At 38.2% G+C, this 15,399-nt stretch overlaps 1 protein-coding gene across 2 annotated transcripts in view; it reads left to right on the forward strand.

Annotated features, from left to right (window-relative positions):
- Nucleotides 1-15,399, forward strand: part of chchd6a (coiled-coil-helix-coiled-coil-helix domain containing 6a) — a 117,662-nt gene that overhangs the window by 43,968 nt on the left and 58,295 nt on the right. For both annotated transcript variants that reach the window (XM_008412749.2, XM_008412748.2), the window contains exons 5-6: nucleotides 4,579-4,662; nucleotides 14,693-14,763. In XM_008412749.2, coding sequence (XP_008410971.1) covers nucleotides 4,579-4,662; nucleotides 14,693-14,763 — 155 coding nt within the window. The remainder of the gene's footprint in view (nucleotides 1-4,578; nucleotides 4,663-14,692; nucleotides 14,764-15,399) is intronic.

Below are 15,399 nucleotides of genomic sequence, written 5' to 3' on the forward strand. Positions count from 1 at the left end.
GATGAAGCCAACAGGACCACATCGTCCGCAAAAAGCAGAGATGCGATCCTAAGGCCACCAAAACGGATCCCCTCAACACCTCGGCTGCSCCTAGAAATTCTGTCCATAAAAGTAATGAATAAAAGTAAATGAAAGCCAAACAATAATCTTTAAAGAATGATTTTGGCTGATGCATGTTTTTTTGTGCTGAGTAATGTCATAAAGTCACAAATTTAGCAACAGTGGGGTGACTACTGCTGACTGTGTGATCCGGTGGGTGGCTCTGTCAGTCAGTTCTTTCATGGCAGAGCAAAAGGGGACAGTGGCTGATTTTCAGACATTTGCAGAGTTAGATAAGATCATTTTCATATGTAAGCATTGTCTGTTCACCTGTACCCAAAATTAAGGAAATTATGGCGGATCTATCAGTGCACCCCTAGTTTTAAGTCTGTTGTTTTTGTCCTACTTGAAGGTAATTGTTCACACCCGTCCCAACTCTTTTGAGAATTTGGACAAACTGAGGACATTGGCCATTTTTAGCCAGTGTTCTCAAGTGAGTAGCCAAGTTTTCTTTTAATGAAGAAAAAAATTAAATGGCCTTTTTTTCAATAAACAATTGTGAACTAAGCATGCATTGTTTTTATTTAAAAGTAGGCAGACTTTTTCTTCCTGCAAAGGGTTGTGTGACTCACTGTAGGTCATCATACCATACCATACCAACTTTATTTATAAAGCACTTTAAAACAACCACAGCTGATACCTCTTACAGTTTAAAAACAAACAAACATACAATTTAAAACTAGATCCCGCTGGAGTTGAAAGCCAAGTAAAATAGATGGGTTTTAAGACGAGTTTCAAAAGTGGACAGTGAAGCTTAAAAAGGGTTTGGCACTCTAGCTTCATTAAAATTAAGACACCAAGTTTGCAATTTTTTTGGGATCTATTTGGAGGGTGGGGGGGTCATAGAGGAAAACAAAACAAAGAAAATAGTTCATTCTTATAACATGATTTAGGTCACTTTTTCAAATTTAAAATAAATGAATTAAATCAGATTTACATGCACAACAATTTGCTTTTGTACAGATGTGTTCCTGTTTACTGCGAAATTAAAAGGACTGAACGAACCATGGTCAGAAAAACATTTTGTTTTGTACCTATTATTTTTCATTGTAAAAAATTTAAATTTATCTGTATTGATTTTGTCCTAATTAAAAATAAAAAACCACTTGTGCTATATATTAAATATATTACCTTAAATATATTAAGATTTCTTTTTCTAGCATGCCATAAAATAAAACAACAAAGCACTAAAGTCTGACTTTTTAATGTTTGCCTTGCATGTTTAAGGAGTGTAAAATATATCACAATCAGTGTAACAGAAGCTCCCAATTTGATGTTGTTTATACACATCGAAGAATTCAGATAGATTTCCTCATTGCAATCACCTTAATTGCTCTCTTCTACAATCAGCGCTTTGTCTATGCAGGTACAGCAAGGCTCATGTGGAAACTGAGTTGAATTGTTTTGCAAAGCAATAAAAGCTCTACAGTAAATGCACTCTTTAATAGCAAATTTTTACACTTAAAAATAAAAAGTCATATGCAACAATAGCCAGAAATTACCATGTGGTATTCTTTTTTTATGTCAACACCCATTTTGTTTGTGATCCTGTCACACTCACTGTAAGAACAGGAAAGCCAGTTTATGAGAGGGCCAGAGCTGTTTTCTATTTTTGCTGAATAGGTTGGCATGTTTGAAAATGGGTCTTGTGCAGATTTTAGAGCAAAATAGTGGAACGCTTTTTGTGAAACATTTTGCTCGGTCACATCTGAAAGTGTGTCAGCAATGATGTCTGGAAACTGGATAAACTGGGTTAAAATGATACACTGCAAATGCCTGAAGATGACCTAACAGTCTTGGGCTGAAAGTTTAAACCCTTTCAAACCATCAACAAGTGCTCAAAATTAGTCAAACCTTAATCAGTAAATCAACTGGACATCCCTGTCATGCCAACTACCCCATTAATAAGAACGCTAGAATAATTCTCCAGCGCATGGTCTAGATAAATATTCCAGATTGTGAGGTCTATAGCAGTGGTCCTCAACCCCCGGTCCGTGGACCGATTGACACCGGGCCGCGCATGAAATAATGAAATATTTTCGTTTTCTGTATTATATGAGTCTGGAGGATCTTTTATTTTGAAAATCCTTTAACCGGATTCTCTCGGTTACTTGCGCGCCAACATTGAGCCCACAAGTAGCAAAATGAGTAAGAAACAGATCAGATGTCTTGGGAAAGTTTCTTTGCAAAGGGGAAAAGGCCCAGAGAAGAGACAGGAAAATGGATTTATCCAGGACCGGTAGGTGAGTCCCACGTTACAAGCCGCTCTGCGTAACATGCGGCGACCGGCTGCTAATGAGGCAATGAAGCTTCAAACTGCTTTACCACGTAGAGACCAAGCAGGCTGTGCATATAAGCAACACTTCGGGTGTCATTGTCACTCCCAGATGGGACCGTCTGGTTGCAGAGAAACAAGCTCAGGGCTCCCGTTAGTCATTATCGTGAGTTAAAGTTTTCACAAAAGTAAAATGTTCTAAATAAAAGTAAAATAAGATACAAATGCGTTTTTGTGGCGCATTTGTATCTTATTTTGAAGGGATATGTAAACGTTACCATAGCGACCAGAGTCGAAGCGTTTGGGTAGTGGTCGAGAGGAGATGAGTAGATCTTGTGAGTCTTAAGTCTGGTTTAGACGGCAAGATTTAAGAATTGTCGGCCGATTCTCCAAACCTCTGTGACCACAGAGCTGATAAAAGTACAACAGGTTCTATCGGTTCGTGTCTCCGGCCACAAGGCGGGAGCAACACACCACACGAACCGATTCCAGTCACGAAGATCGTGATTCCAGAGGATAATCCACAAAACTCCCAACATAGCGGGAATTCAGAATAACCAAACATGGATAATGATGTAGAAACAATAATGATAGTTTGTGGACTCATTTTAAGAATCTTTTACGTCTTTTAAGATAAAAGACGTAACAAAAAGAAAAGGCGTTGTATAAAAGACGACAGGAGCAGCCGCTCTCTTTGCTGCACTATGATTTTGAGGTGACTGTTTTTTCCTAGTTAACATTTTTAACTGAATAAACATAATAATGACCTTTAGGTTTAATAATAAATATTTCCACATATCATCTCCGATGCCACCGGACTCTCAGTTGCGCGATATATCCGCTGTTTGGGATTCCCTTCTGTTCTTACGTCACCGCGCTTTCTGATTGGCTACCTGTGACATTCAACAGTTTGTATTCTCGTTCCCAGTCAGGGAAAACCCCACAGGCTGCGATAAAAATGCCAAGACAACCCAAATTGGGCATATTTAGGATTTAGCGGGAACACCAATATGCAGAAATCTAATCTGACTGACAACAAAGAAACAATTTTTCATAATATGCTGATTGTAGTAATTGTTAATAATTTTTGTTGGAATGAAAATCCCAACATTTAGAGGAGTAAAATATCTAGAATTTGGAGCATGTTTGTGTAAGATTCACTTAATGACTGATCGGATTCAGCTGCTTTTATTTCTTCCTGTCCATTTTTCATGCTTATTTTGTCTGACCTTGCTCTTCTTTCATGGCTTCTTGCAAAATTTCCAAGTATATCTCCATATTGCATGTGTACAGTAAAGACTCTTTAAAAAATCTGTTTTCCTTCTTGGTCAAGTGTCCTGCATGCTTGTTGAATGTTCATCAGCGTTCTTTTGCAGATGTATATAAATGACTTTCCAGGCTGACCTTCTTGGTGTTACTGCTTCGTGCAGCACAGCTGCCTCTATCAACCTGGATTTACACACATTCATTTTTAAGAATGGATGACAAGGAAGACCATGTTCATTTCTGCTGTAGTTCTAGGACAGTCTCCACAGCGGGTATTAATGTGCATTAGGGCTTATTTGGGGTTTGAACTACTATAATCGTCAGTCCACTGTAATTCTGTCTTATTCTGTCTTATTTGTTCTGGAGCAGGTGGGGTTAGTGTGTAAAAACACCACATTAGTGGAGGATCTATGATCTATGGCCTGATTTTTTTTCAAAGGTTTGTTAGTGCATGCAAACATGAAACCTTTGAATAAATAATAAAAATTTTATGGATTCTGTCAGAAAACTGAAATGGTTGTCCCGGCGTGTTTCAGCAGATTAATGACAGGATATGATCAACACATTAATGGTTCAGCAGACACAAAATCAACCGTCATCCAGCCTTCAACCATCTCACATGGAGAGTGTTTTAGGATCTTTGGAGAGTAACATTGTTTGATTTAGAAAAGACATATTAAAAATGAACAGTTGAGAGTCGTGAAATTGTATTGTAGCGTTACACTATGYTTCTAACAATAATTTATTCAATATTAAATCTGCAAAACAACACTTAGATTCATTACCAAGTAAAATAAATTGCAGATGGGGACAAAATAAATTAAATGAAAACAAAACAAAACTTTATTGTGTTTTGAACCAACCGCATGATACCCACATGACCTTTTCCGATGCCTTTTCAGCCGACCGCTCTGTCTCTGTGTGTATTCCACTTGCAGGCTCAGCAGCTCCAGAAGAAAGACTCGCAGCTGAAAGCACTGGATGCCTTCTACAAGGAGCAGCTGGCTCAGCTGGAGCAGAGGGTACGATATTCACATGAGCCGCACATGTTTCACAGACATGCAGAAATCTGCCTTGTTCAAAAGCGTTCACAGAAGCCTCGGCCTGCTCTGCTGAGCAGGATACCGCAGAAGAACACCGAAAATCTGGACAGGAAAAGCTGTTTCACATGTGCACATTCCAGCAGATGCATGATCAACTGTAGTCACATAATCCCAAGGTCAAACAGGCTTTTTGCATTTCTGTGTGCAAACAAATGATTTAAAGGATTCATGCAAATTTTCTCTACAGCATTATTATGGCAAAACATGTGATGCATTGCTTGTAGCCTTTCCAGTGGGAATGTTGAGCTATAAGCTGCACTAGCAGGTTGCTCCACAGCATGCATAATAATAAGCTTTATCTCCATTAAAGGTGATTTTGTGCAGCAAAGAAAGCTATAAAGCGATAAATAAAATGGTCTGAAACGTTCCTCCCACCCATGTAAAAAACTAATGTAGAGTACATTTAAACAAGCTTGTTCATCAAAATAGGTTCCCAACTAAACATTACGTAAAAGAAGCGTCTCCCTTTCTGGTGCAATTCAACAGGCAGCAAAGATTGAAGCCAGCCGGAGCATCTCCGGAGAGCCTTTACAAGACCTTGCATTTCCTTTCATCTTCTGTTTGACATTTGCTGGGTAGAAAAGGTGCAGTTTCAAGTCAAGTCTCAGTCTCACCAGGCGCCATGCGGAGAACCTTTACAAGGTGCTCTTCGGGGAAAGCTGTCTTCCATTTCTCAAATAGAAAAGACCTTTAAAGGACATTATGTGGAAAACCTAAGTATTGTGTTCTGTTTACCCTGGTTAATTCAGACCTGGAGAGTCTGTGTTCTAATCAGCCAGCAGTCTTTGGGCAGACTCCGTAACTTCAGTAAATCAATAATTTTTTTTAGTTACCTTAGAATAAGGTTGCATTCACACCAGCCCTGTTTAGTCCAGGGCTTTAATTGAACTCAGGTTGGTTTGCTTACAAAGTCTGGTTCATTTGGAGAGGAGTGAATGCACCATTGAACTCTAATGAGGACTGAAAAAGCAAACTCCTAGGTCTCAGTTTGGTTGAAGTGAACTCTGGTGCAATTTGTATGTATATGTGGAAGCAAACGGACTGGAGACCGCTCCAAAAGCAGGAAGTGAACTACAGCACAGGGTATTCTGGGTCAGTAGAGCCAAAATAAATGCAAGAGCTTTGTGCAGGAAGGAACGGCTGGTCTTTTACCACAGGCAAAAGAGAAATCCTACAACCACTAAAATCTGACTCCACTCCATTTCTGTTTTCATTTTGTGAGGAAGGAAGTTGCGCTCAGTGTCTTGTTCAGAGATTTTTGTGTTGTTTCCTTCAGTGGTTCTTGTTGCAGCGCCACCACAAGAAAGGAGGTGACTAGGTTTTTCAACAGGTTTGGATTATTTAACAGTGCAGCGTGAAAGAGAACCACACCAACTTAAAAATGTAACAACTGTTCCAATTTTGGCTCCCGACTGAACCGAGTCCACTGGGCTATCATTTGTGAAAACTCCCTAAAATACATAAAGCACCAAGGACTTTAGGTTGTTTTAAAAACTGTATTTGGGTAATTGTTAAATCGAGAGGCTGACATAAGCTGTGTTTTCAAATAGCATAATTGAAATTACGAAAATAAATTTGCTCAATAGAAACAAGGCAATTTCTAAAAACATGTTTTGGTGAAGTTTTGTAGAGCGGCTGGTGATGTGGAAAACACAGATCACAAGTCACTGTACTTGACAAGATGTGGAAAAACTCAAAGAAATATTTCCTCCTTTTGCCACATCACATCCATGCTTATGCAAAGGCAGAGTCACATGCAGGTCTTTGGTGTCATGCTAGCGGCTATTTGTGTTCATCTCATTAGTAACAGGTTGGATTTGGAGATCGAGTCAGTGGCTGGTAGGCTGGCATATGGGTGGCACAAGCTGTGTTTGCTATGGAGCTTAGGATGTTTGCAGACATACCTCTCTGTGTGTCTGTGTGTGACTGCGTGTGTTAAGATGGAGTGAGATGTTATTTGCATCGATACTGTGTACTCAGGTGTGCATGTACAGTATGGGCAGATTCAAGTATCTTTCTGAGCGCTCAGTTTGTTTGCAGTCATGGACTCCTTTGCTCAAAATGCAGCCCAGTCGGTCCTGGACAGTTCATGGTGAAGGCATTTTGATTTTATTTAAAATATATCAGCTCGGGTTGAAAACAATGTAAAATCTGTACCACTATAATCAAAGACAGTGTATGCTCTCTACTGATGGTTGCATTGGAGGCATAGGACTTTTTCTGATAAAGATAAAATATATATAGTATGACAATGGTTTCATTACTCAAAAAAAGTAAGAAATTGATTCCAGTCCATATATCTGCTGCAGGGTGGCCTGGCGTCCGTCTCCAGTGGTAATTGATCGAGAGTCAGTGTCCACACCGTACAGGTTCCCAGTCTGTCACATTGCATCATAGCAACACCACGACAAACAACCATGCACGCATGTATCTGTTTCTTACAGAAGTTTAGAGGTACATTGTTTGAATTGAAAAAATCACGAGGCACACCACCAACCAAAACTGTAAACAAAGATACTCTGTAGCCGCCTATATTACATATATAGTCATTCTTATCAAAGTCTCTTGAATAGGAATCAAATAAACACAAAAATGTATTTTTATCATATTTTGTATATCTTATTTCAAATTGCACTTAACATGTCCGCTTCAAAAATACACCTGAACAGCCACAACAATGTGGTGTTAAATTTAAAGAAGTTGTAGAAAACTTCAAAGTGTTTTACAAACTAATCCACAAGCATCTTTTAGCCGGAATACAGAAAATAATTCTTATTCTGAAAGAAGCAATAATATTTGGGAAAGATTTCACTTCATATTCACTGTTACAATATGAAGAGTTGCAAGTACAAAATGTCAATATCTGTATATTTTATCCACCTGGTGTGAAACCTGTGCATGTTTGGATGAAAACAGCTGATTTCCTGGCAGAAATTGAAGAAAGACAAAGCTCTTCCTCAACAGCTCTCAGTCTCTCTCTGTTTTTAGTTTTTATAGTAGCCAGGCTTGAGAAGCTCACTTCACACAGATATGTTGTGGGAAATGGACCCACAATTTCCCACAGCTTCAGACAGAGAAGCTTCAGACAGCAGCTTCACTGTCTGAAGCTCAAACAGTGAAGCTGCTGAGCTTCACTGTCTTTTTCATCACTGTCGTCACAGTCTTGCTAGATAAAATGCTGTCACCGCCATAGACATCATATAAGAGTAGATGCCACATGGACCGCTCTCGCCTATTGTCGCTGACGAGATTTAGGGCGGCCATCTTGGAGCGGTACACCACTCCACTCAGCTTATGTATTTAGCAGGCATAATGACGTATCAGTGCATTTAATCGATCATAACACGCTTTTTTGTTATTGGAAACCATATTCAAACATCTATCAAAGATACATTTATAAACAATTGTATTTTTTAAGTATGTTTTTAATACATAGTTCAGCATATTTAAATATGCTTAGTGGCAATAACAATAGAATAGGAATGGAATATTCTGATATTGATGTATGATGAGCATATTACAAAGCCCACAGCCGTTCATAATGTATTTAATAATTTATTTAGTAAGATCAATACATATTTATATAATATGCATATCATATGCATATTATATGCACATTTATTTGATTAATCATTATTTATTAATCAAATAAATAATGATTAATAATTACAAATAAATAATAATTAATACTGAATAATATATATTGCATACATGTTACATACATACAAGATTTGGGATGTATCTTACTTTTGACAGAGTGAGAGAATCGCACATAATAGTCTTTACCACCTGTGTAAACTTTGCTGGTGAATGTTATAGCACGTAATATAAGTTTTATAATGTATGTTACATTGTTTCATTTCTAATGTAGGCTCTTGTGTCAGATAATCTAAGTCAATGTAAGAGAATAATTTTTTTTAGATTTACGGAATCTCAGTTAGCCTTCATAGCGGCTGAACCCCGTATTACACCAAGCAATGTAGCTAATATTAGCTGGTATATCGCCGGTGGACATAAATACAGTAAAGTAATATTACAGTCACAGAATATACACAGTAATATGTCCATCTTACTTGTGAAATGTTGTTTGTGGAGCTTTCACATCAATAGTCTATCAATCCGAACAACAATATCCCTCAGTGCTGAGGCATGTTCTGCTGTTTTGATTGAGCAAAGTAGGAGGGACGACCGCTCCAAGATGGCCGCCGTATTTCCTGTGCCGGAGCAGCCAATGCGGGGTCTACTCTTATAGTATGTCTATGGTCACCGCTACCTGTAACATTCATGCATCACTAATTCTCTTGTTTTAATGTAAAATGCTCTGTACCTACTGCCATCTAGTGGTAAGAAAATTACATGATTACGCTGCTAGTCACTGCTACAGCAGACACTCGAAAATGGCATTACTTGCAGATAATTCATTTTCAAAAAATCTTTTAAAACCAATTACCGTATTTTCCGGACTATAGAGCGTACAATTAAAAAAAAAAAAAAAAAAAAAAAAAAACTGGAAACTGCTCTCTGTTTTCCATAAGGACCCAGCAGAAGGCTGCATCCTAATAAACACTGGTTTAGAGTAACCAATAAAGCTAGGTCATGTTTTACCTTTTGAGAACCTGCAAGATGAAAATACCTGCATTTATATAGATTTTAACACCACTTCCAATTTTTTTGTATTGATTATATTTTAATGTCAGATATTCTGACAATCCAACCTTAGCCAATTCACAGATTACAAAAGGTTAGGAATGAAACGGTACTTTCAACCACTCTTGAGTAGGGCTGTAACAATTCATCGACTATCTCGATTATTATAATTTCTCAAGGCAAATTATCTGCCTCGAATCTTTGTTAAATTATGTTTCAATATTCAGTGCCAAGTATTTCGTCTGGATAACTGATTATTGCACCGTCAATGAGTTGCTGATCACTGTTGGCTATTGGCACAATGCAGAGGGACCTGATATCATCTTTTCCTGCCGATGTGTGCGGTTCATCATGTTCGTCATGTTCCTTTAAGCATCTGGTGTGATGCGTGGAATACAACAGCCTTTCTCTCAGAGCTGCTGCCTTATTATTTTTATTATTAAATTTAATACAATTTCTGATTTTTGTGTCATTTTTCTCCAGGTTGACTTAAAAAATTTGTTATTATTGCTGCAGGCCAGTTTGCTAAGATACAAAAAAGTAATTGTTGGGGATGCACAAATATGGAAAATTTGGGCCGATATTGATATCCAATATTAATATTGCTATTATAGCAGAATTTACCAATGTTTCATTTTATTATTTTTTTTATTTTTTTTTTTAAATAATCATCAGAATAATCAATAGATGACTCGATTACTAAAATAATCATTTACAACAGCCCTATTGTTGAGCTATAGAGGACTGTCTTGGATTACCAATCAGATAATATCACGTTTCTTTTAAATTTCTTACTCATGATTTCCTCGTGCACTGGTGTTTTTATGAGTTGTCGACATTTTCTAACTTCCAGGCCCCACCATTTAATATCTAATCCCTCTTTTTTTTCTTTCTCCTGTTTCTCTCACTGGTGGTCTTGCTGTCTTTTTGACTCTTTCGCACACACTCCTGTCATAATGGAGCGTATTTTGAAGCTTGTGGAAATAGAGCGTACAGAAAGAGATAATAATCCTCCTCCAAGTCTGACAGGTTGCTTGACAGGCTGTCAGGAAGGCCTCTTCGAAGAGCACTGGAAATATCTGCACACTAAACACACATCCACTGCTTTCTTCCAAATCAAACACAGTGGCACTGCTTTTATTCGTGGCCAGGCAGCGAGGGGGCTGGTGGGGATTCCTGCATGGAAAGGTGCAGACACTTCCTTATTGTTGTGCTTCCAACATTTGGGAGGTTGTTGTATTAACTTCCATTCTGTTCCAGCAGATGTCTTATGCTAACCTTAAATCATGTCTTCATTATTGAACGAAAAGATAAACACTTTGGCGGCTTATCCTCCCACGCAAAATACRAAAATTTAGTGCACATCCTCATGTGAATGTATATATTTATGCATATACTGATGACATATTGCAGATATTGTGTGATCCCGACAAGATGGAGACATTCTGGCCTTTTGATCAATACCTTGAGTGCCCCCATCCCCTCTCCAAAGTACCATATTAAAACTTGACTTTTCTGCTGTGCTGCACTTTCTTATGGAAATGTACCCACTCTGGACCTTATGCACACCAAGTCAAAGTTGAACGCTTTCATCCCGCAAAAAGCTATCTGCTCAATATGCTGCACCGAAAGCTTCGGATCTGCTTATTAGTTTAGCTTGTTAGCAGCGCTTCCACCGAGGCTGCACGCCATCTGGAGATGAAGATATGAGTTTCATAATAAGTTAATGGTAACTAAACATTGCAGAGCTGCCGCTGACATTCCTGTTGCCTCATTATTTTGTCCTGGGCTAAAGAAGTACTTGTGCATTCCTCAAACGGTGGTAAACACCCACAGTGAAGTCTCTGCAGCAGCATTTATTAAAGTCTGAAGAGTCCAGAAGAAGGTGCTGAGAGACAAAAAAAGCACTTGAAAATTATTTTGATTCTAATGTGAATTTGTATGAAAAATACCTTTCCCAATTTTGTCTGCTACGTTATGATGTACTTRCACACACCGTTCAGGCATAACATTATGACCATGATGGAATGTGAGTCACACTGTTATCTCTTCATCTCAGCATCTGTTAGTCAGTGCAGCAGCTACAGGGATCAAATCGTGAYGGCCAGGTGACAGAGTTTTTCCAAAACTACCTCTTCTGGGTACTTCAAGTCTGCAGTGTATGCTTTTAAAGGGCCAGTATTATATAAAATGAACTTTTTTGAGATTTATATCATATTATAAAATTATTCCCTCATCAAAAACATACCTGGAGTGTTGAAATCTTATCCATGGCAACCATTCAGCTGTGCAAAAYGCTYGGGTGGGCCTAAGTCRACAAAGTTGATGATTTGATGAAATCAGCAACAACTAAACTCTAGATGCTGAACAGTCTTTTCCATACRTAGTTGACTACTTAGTGGGCCGTCTTCTCCATGGTTACTAATGATTAGACCCGTACCTTCTCYATAAGGCAATATTTGATTTCTTACTTTAGTTACTATGTAAGTAAGTAAGGAGATTTTACTAGTAATTTCCTTACCTAGTAAAAATGTTCTCTGTGAATGCGTGATTACACAGAGAGCTGCTAGTCCTAGTAGCTGTTATCCATTGGCATATCTTTCCTCATCAAAAGGTTTACAATAAAATGAGAAGTTTGGTTTGTACAGTAAACCGAGCAGCGCGCTMTGACAATATTTACAGYATCAAACAGTATCAAAAGYTGTTTGGATGCCCGTCATGGCTTTCTGAAGAATGTAGCATGACGTGTAAAGGGCCAGTATGAAGAATAAGCTTTCAAGCCCCTCAAATCACCCTCTTCCCCATTCTGATGTTCCCTTTGAGCTTCAGCAACTTGTTTTCACCAAGCCTAAACACCTGAATGGACCAAGTTGCTGAAATGTTGCACGATGAGTGCAGATGTTTACATGACCGTRAATAGCTACAGTACTTTTGATAACACGGTGCAAGCATATCATGCAGGGCGCAAAACAACATAACGACACAAACATGTAGTGTACAAACATCGGCCCAGTGAGCGCTGCTGCTGCAGTCAGGCCAAGCAAAGAAAAGGTGGATGTGTGCGGGTTAAAAGCCTCTACACACCTTTGCAACGGTTTCCAAAGGATCAAAGAATGTGTGCATATGTATGTGAGGGGGAGAGACGGAGGAGGAACACAGACAGGRGAGTGAGAGAAATGAGACCTTGAGAGTTTTTGGATCTGCCTGAAGAGCATCATTTGTTCAATCTGAAGTTTTATCCCAGATTTCAGCATGAATCTGTTCATTTATTGTTTTTTGTTCTTCCATAAACTTTTATATTAGGAACCTCATTAGTATTCCTCTCTGTTACCTGTGTGACAGGCTTTATTTTATTTGATTGGTATGTCTTTTTACAGTAATTACAGTAATTTTTGATGAATTCCTAACATTATTAGAAATTAACCGAAGAAACAAATATGTCTAATTGGTTTTGAAACTGGGGGATCCACGCCAGAGTTCCCCRTGTATAACATTTCAGAGGCGTGTCCCTGTAGGTGTAGGTTGGTTGCAAACATGTGTAGACAGCTGGTGAAAATKATTGCTTGCAATCATAATCAGTGGGGAAGCAGAAATCTGTTTGGCTATTGATGGCTGATGAATGCAAAGTACAGCTGCTTCCACCTTTTCACATCTAACGAGCTTCTTGACTCCCCGTGTCAGCTTTGTTCTTCCCTGGCTCCACGTACTTGTTAATATTATTCCACGCCTTTGAATTCCCCTTCTTTTTAAAAAGTCTTTGCTGTTAATCAGTCTTTTTAAGATGCTCCACTTATTAGCATCTTTTTGTTTTTCCCCAAAGCGCATCAAAAACCACAACACTGTCACGTAGTCTGGAGTTTGAAAGGGAAACGGATAAATAAATACCCCTACGGGGCTGCTGCAATGCTAAAGCTAACTTTCGTGTTTAAAGACATCATATAGGAGAACAAGGACACTTTAGAAAAGGATAAAGGGTGGAGTTTATTAGTTTGTTTTTAGGGGCAAAAGAAGCAMAAAAAATGCATGAACAAACATTTCACACTACTTACAGTATAATGGCTAAATGTTATGCTTAAATTAGACAATAATGGGGTGCAGGTGGAATATTATTTTTAGTCGATRMATTGAGGCAATAAAGATTTAGATCTAGGAAACGTTTCTAGTTTAAAGTATTTTATTGATCAAAATGTTTGGGTGCCTCTAACTTGGCTAAATGCTAGTTTCAACTAGCATTTAGCCAAGTAATTCAGCTTCCCATGCTGCATTTGCTTTTGAATATTTTAGATGTGCTTTCTGAAAAAAACAGAAAAAAAATGTACTTGTGGTACAGACCTTCAACTAATTTAGACAGGCGTCTGTCTTAGTACATTATCAAGTATCTAGTTACTTAACAATCTCCGCAATAAAACATTGTAATCTTTTACCAGCACAGGAATCTTTTTATTKTACATGAATTTTTTCATTAATATTTCCACATATCGCATTTATTAATTCAATTTCAACCCTTAGCCATTACTTTTTCTCCTATTTCTCTTATAATACCTGCCTTGCAGTGTTTTCAGTTTTATTTTTCCTCCACATTTTCCTTTCCAAGTTGGTGCAGTTTGCTGGGTAAATATTTGGGGGGATGCCGCGTGTTGAAAGGCCTAAGCTCAGGGGATCTGCAGAGGAGAGACTGCAGTTGTTGTGGATTAGCTGATTGTTTTTTCATAATACCACTGCCGGCATGCACAAGTTTTGGTCCTCACCAGACAGACTGCAAAGGCAGAAATCTTGATTTTTCTACAAAAAATAATAAGAATGTATGAGTAATGCAGCTTATCAGCGCCGAGATTTAGTTTTACAGCAAGGGACTRTAAAACTTATTCAGGTTGAATGTAGAAATCTTCAACATTCTGTTAGTGTTATGATAAAGAAATGCTATTAAGTTGAGTTGTTTTGGTCTGTAGCCTGGAATGAGGAAAAATGGAGTGAAAGATTAAAGAAAGCAGCTGTAGATGAGCAAAATAAAATTTCAAGGAAACAAAATAAAAGGTAGAAATTAGTGAAAGCAAGGGAATTATAAGATAAAAAATGTGAGTTGTTTTTAAAAAAAGGTGAATATTCCATCTGATATGTTATTAATGTTGTTTACTGGGCAAACACTTCCACCTCAGGGGCTCTATCTGCACGAATCGACAAAAAATGTGATGCATTTATTTCTCTTCTGCATGTTCAAAAGGCAAACAAATGTATCTAATAATCTGACTAACAATCATTTTCTTTCTGTCTTGTTTTGTTGTTTTGGCAAAAATCTCTGTAGAATTTTGAGAGATTCAAGGAGAGTAAAGATCAATTCCACGAAGCCGCCTCCGTGACAGAAGCAAGCTTCAGGTGARATGTGCACACAAATCATCCAAAATGCCCTCGCTTTTCCAGAGTCATCATCCCAACAGAGAAAGTTTGACAAATATGTCTCAGCATGCACACACTCATTCCTGCCTATGTGCACTTTAACAACCACAAATCCAATTTGTAGCTACAAAAGCTGGGAAATATTACAGCCTGCAGCCTCTGGAAACACTCTACCAACTTCCGCATGCAGAATTGCATTAACCCAACAGACTAATGAATAGCGTGAGGCAGCTATTTTTTTTGTCTTACCTACTTAAATGTTTACAGTCTCTGGAGAAAAGTCACCCGTGTGATAAATGTTTTAATCGGTTGCTTTAATTAAACAGAATTCAACAATAGCCTGTTTCACCATCCTCACTTCTCACTCTGGAAGTGTAATKAGCCACAGCCGGAAAAAAGATACCTAATTATTGCCACTGCAGAGTGTACAACACACAAATTTAATTGTGATTAGAGACCAAACCTTGACTTGCTGTTAAACGACAAGAGCCCTCAACATGAAAAAAGCCAAAAAGCTGAAGTCCTCAGAGAAACTACAAGGAAGTTCTCATCCCTGAGGCTAGGCTTTTCTGCTTTTGGGTTAATTTTTCACTTTATATTAATGAAGTTCTCCCC

Source organism: Poecilia reticulata, linkage group LG7 (assembly GCF_000633615.1).
Source record: "Poecilia reticulata strain Guanapo linkage group LG7, Guppy_female_1.0+MT, whole genome shotgun sequence".
NCBI classification, from domain to species: Eukaryota; Metazoa; Chordata; class Actinopteri; order Cyprinodontiformes; family Poeciliidae; genus Poecilia; species Poecilia reticulata.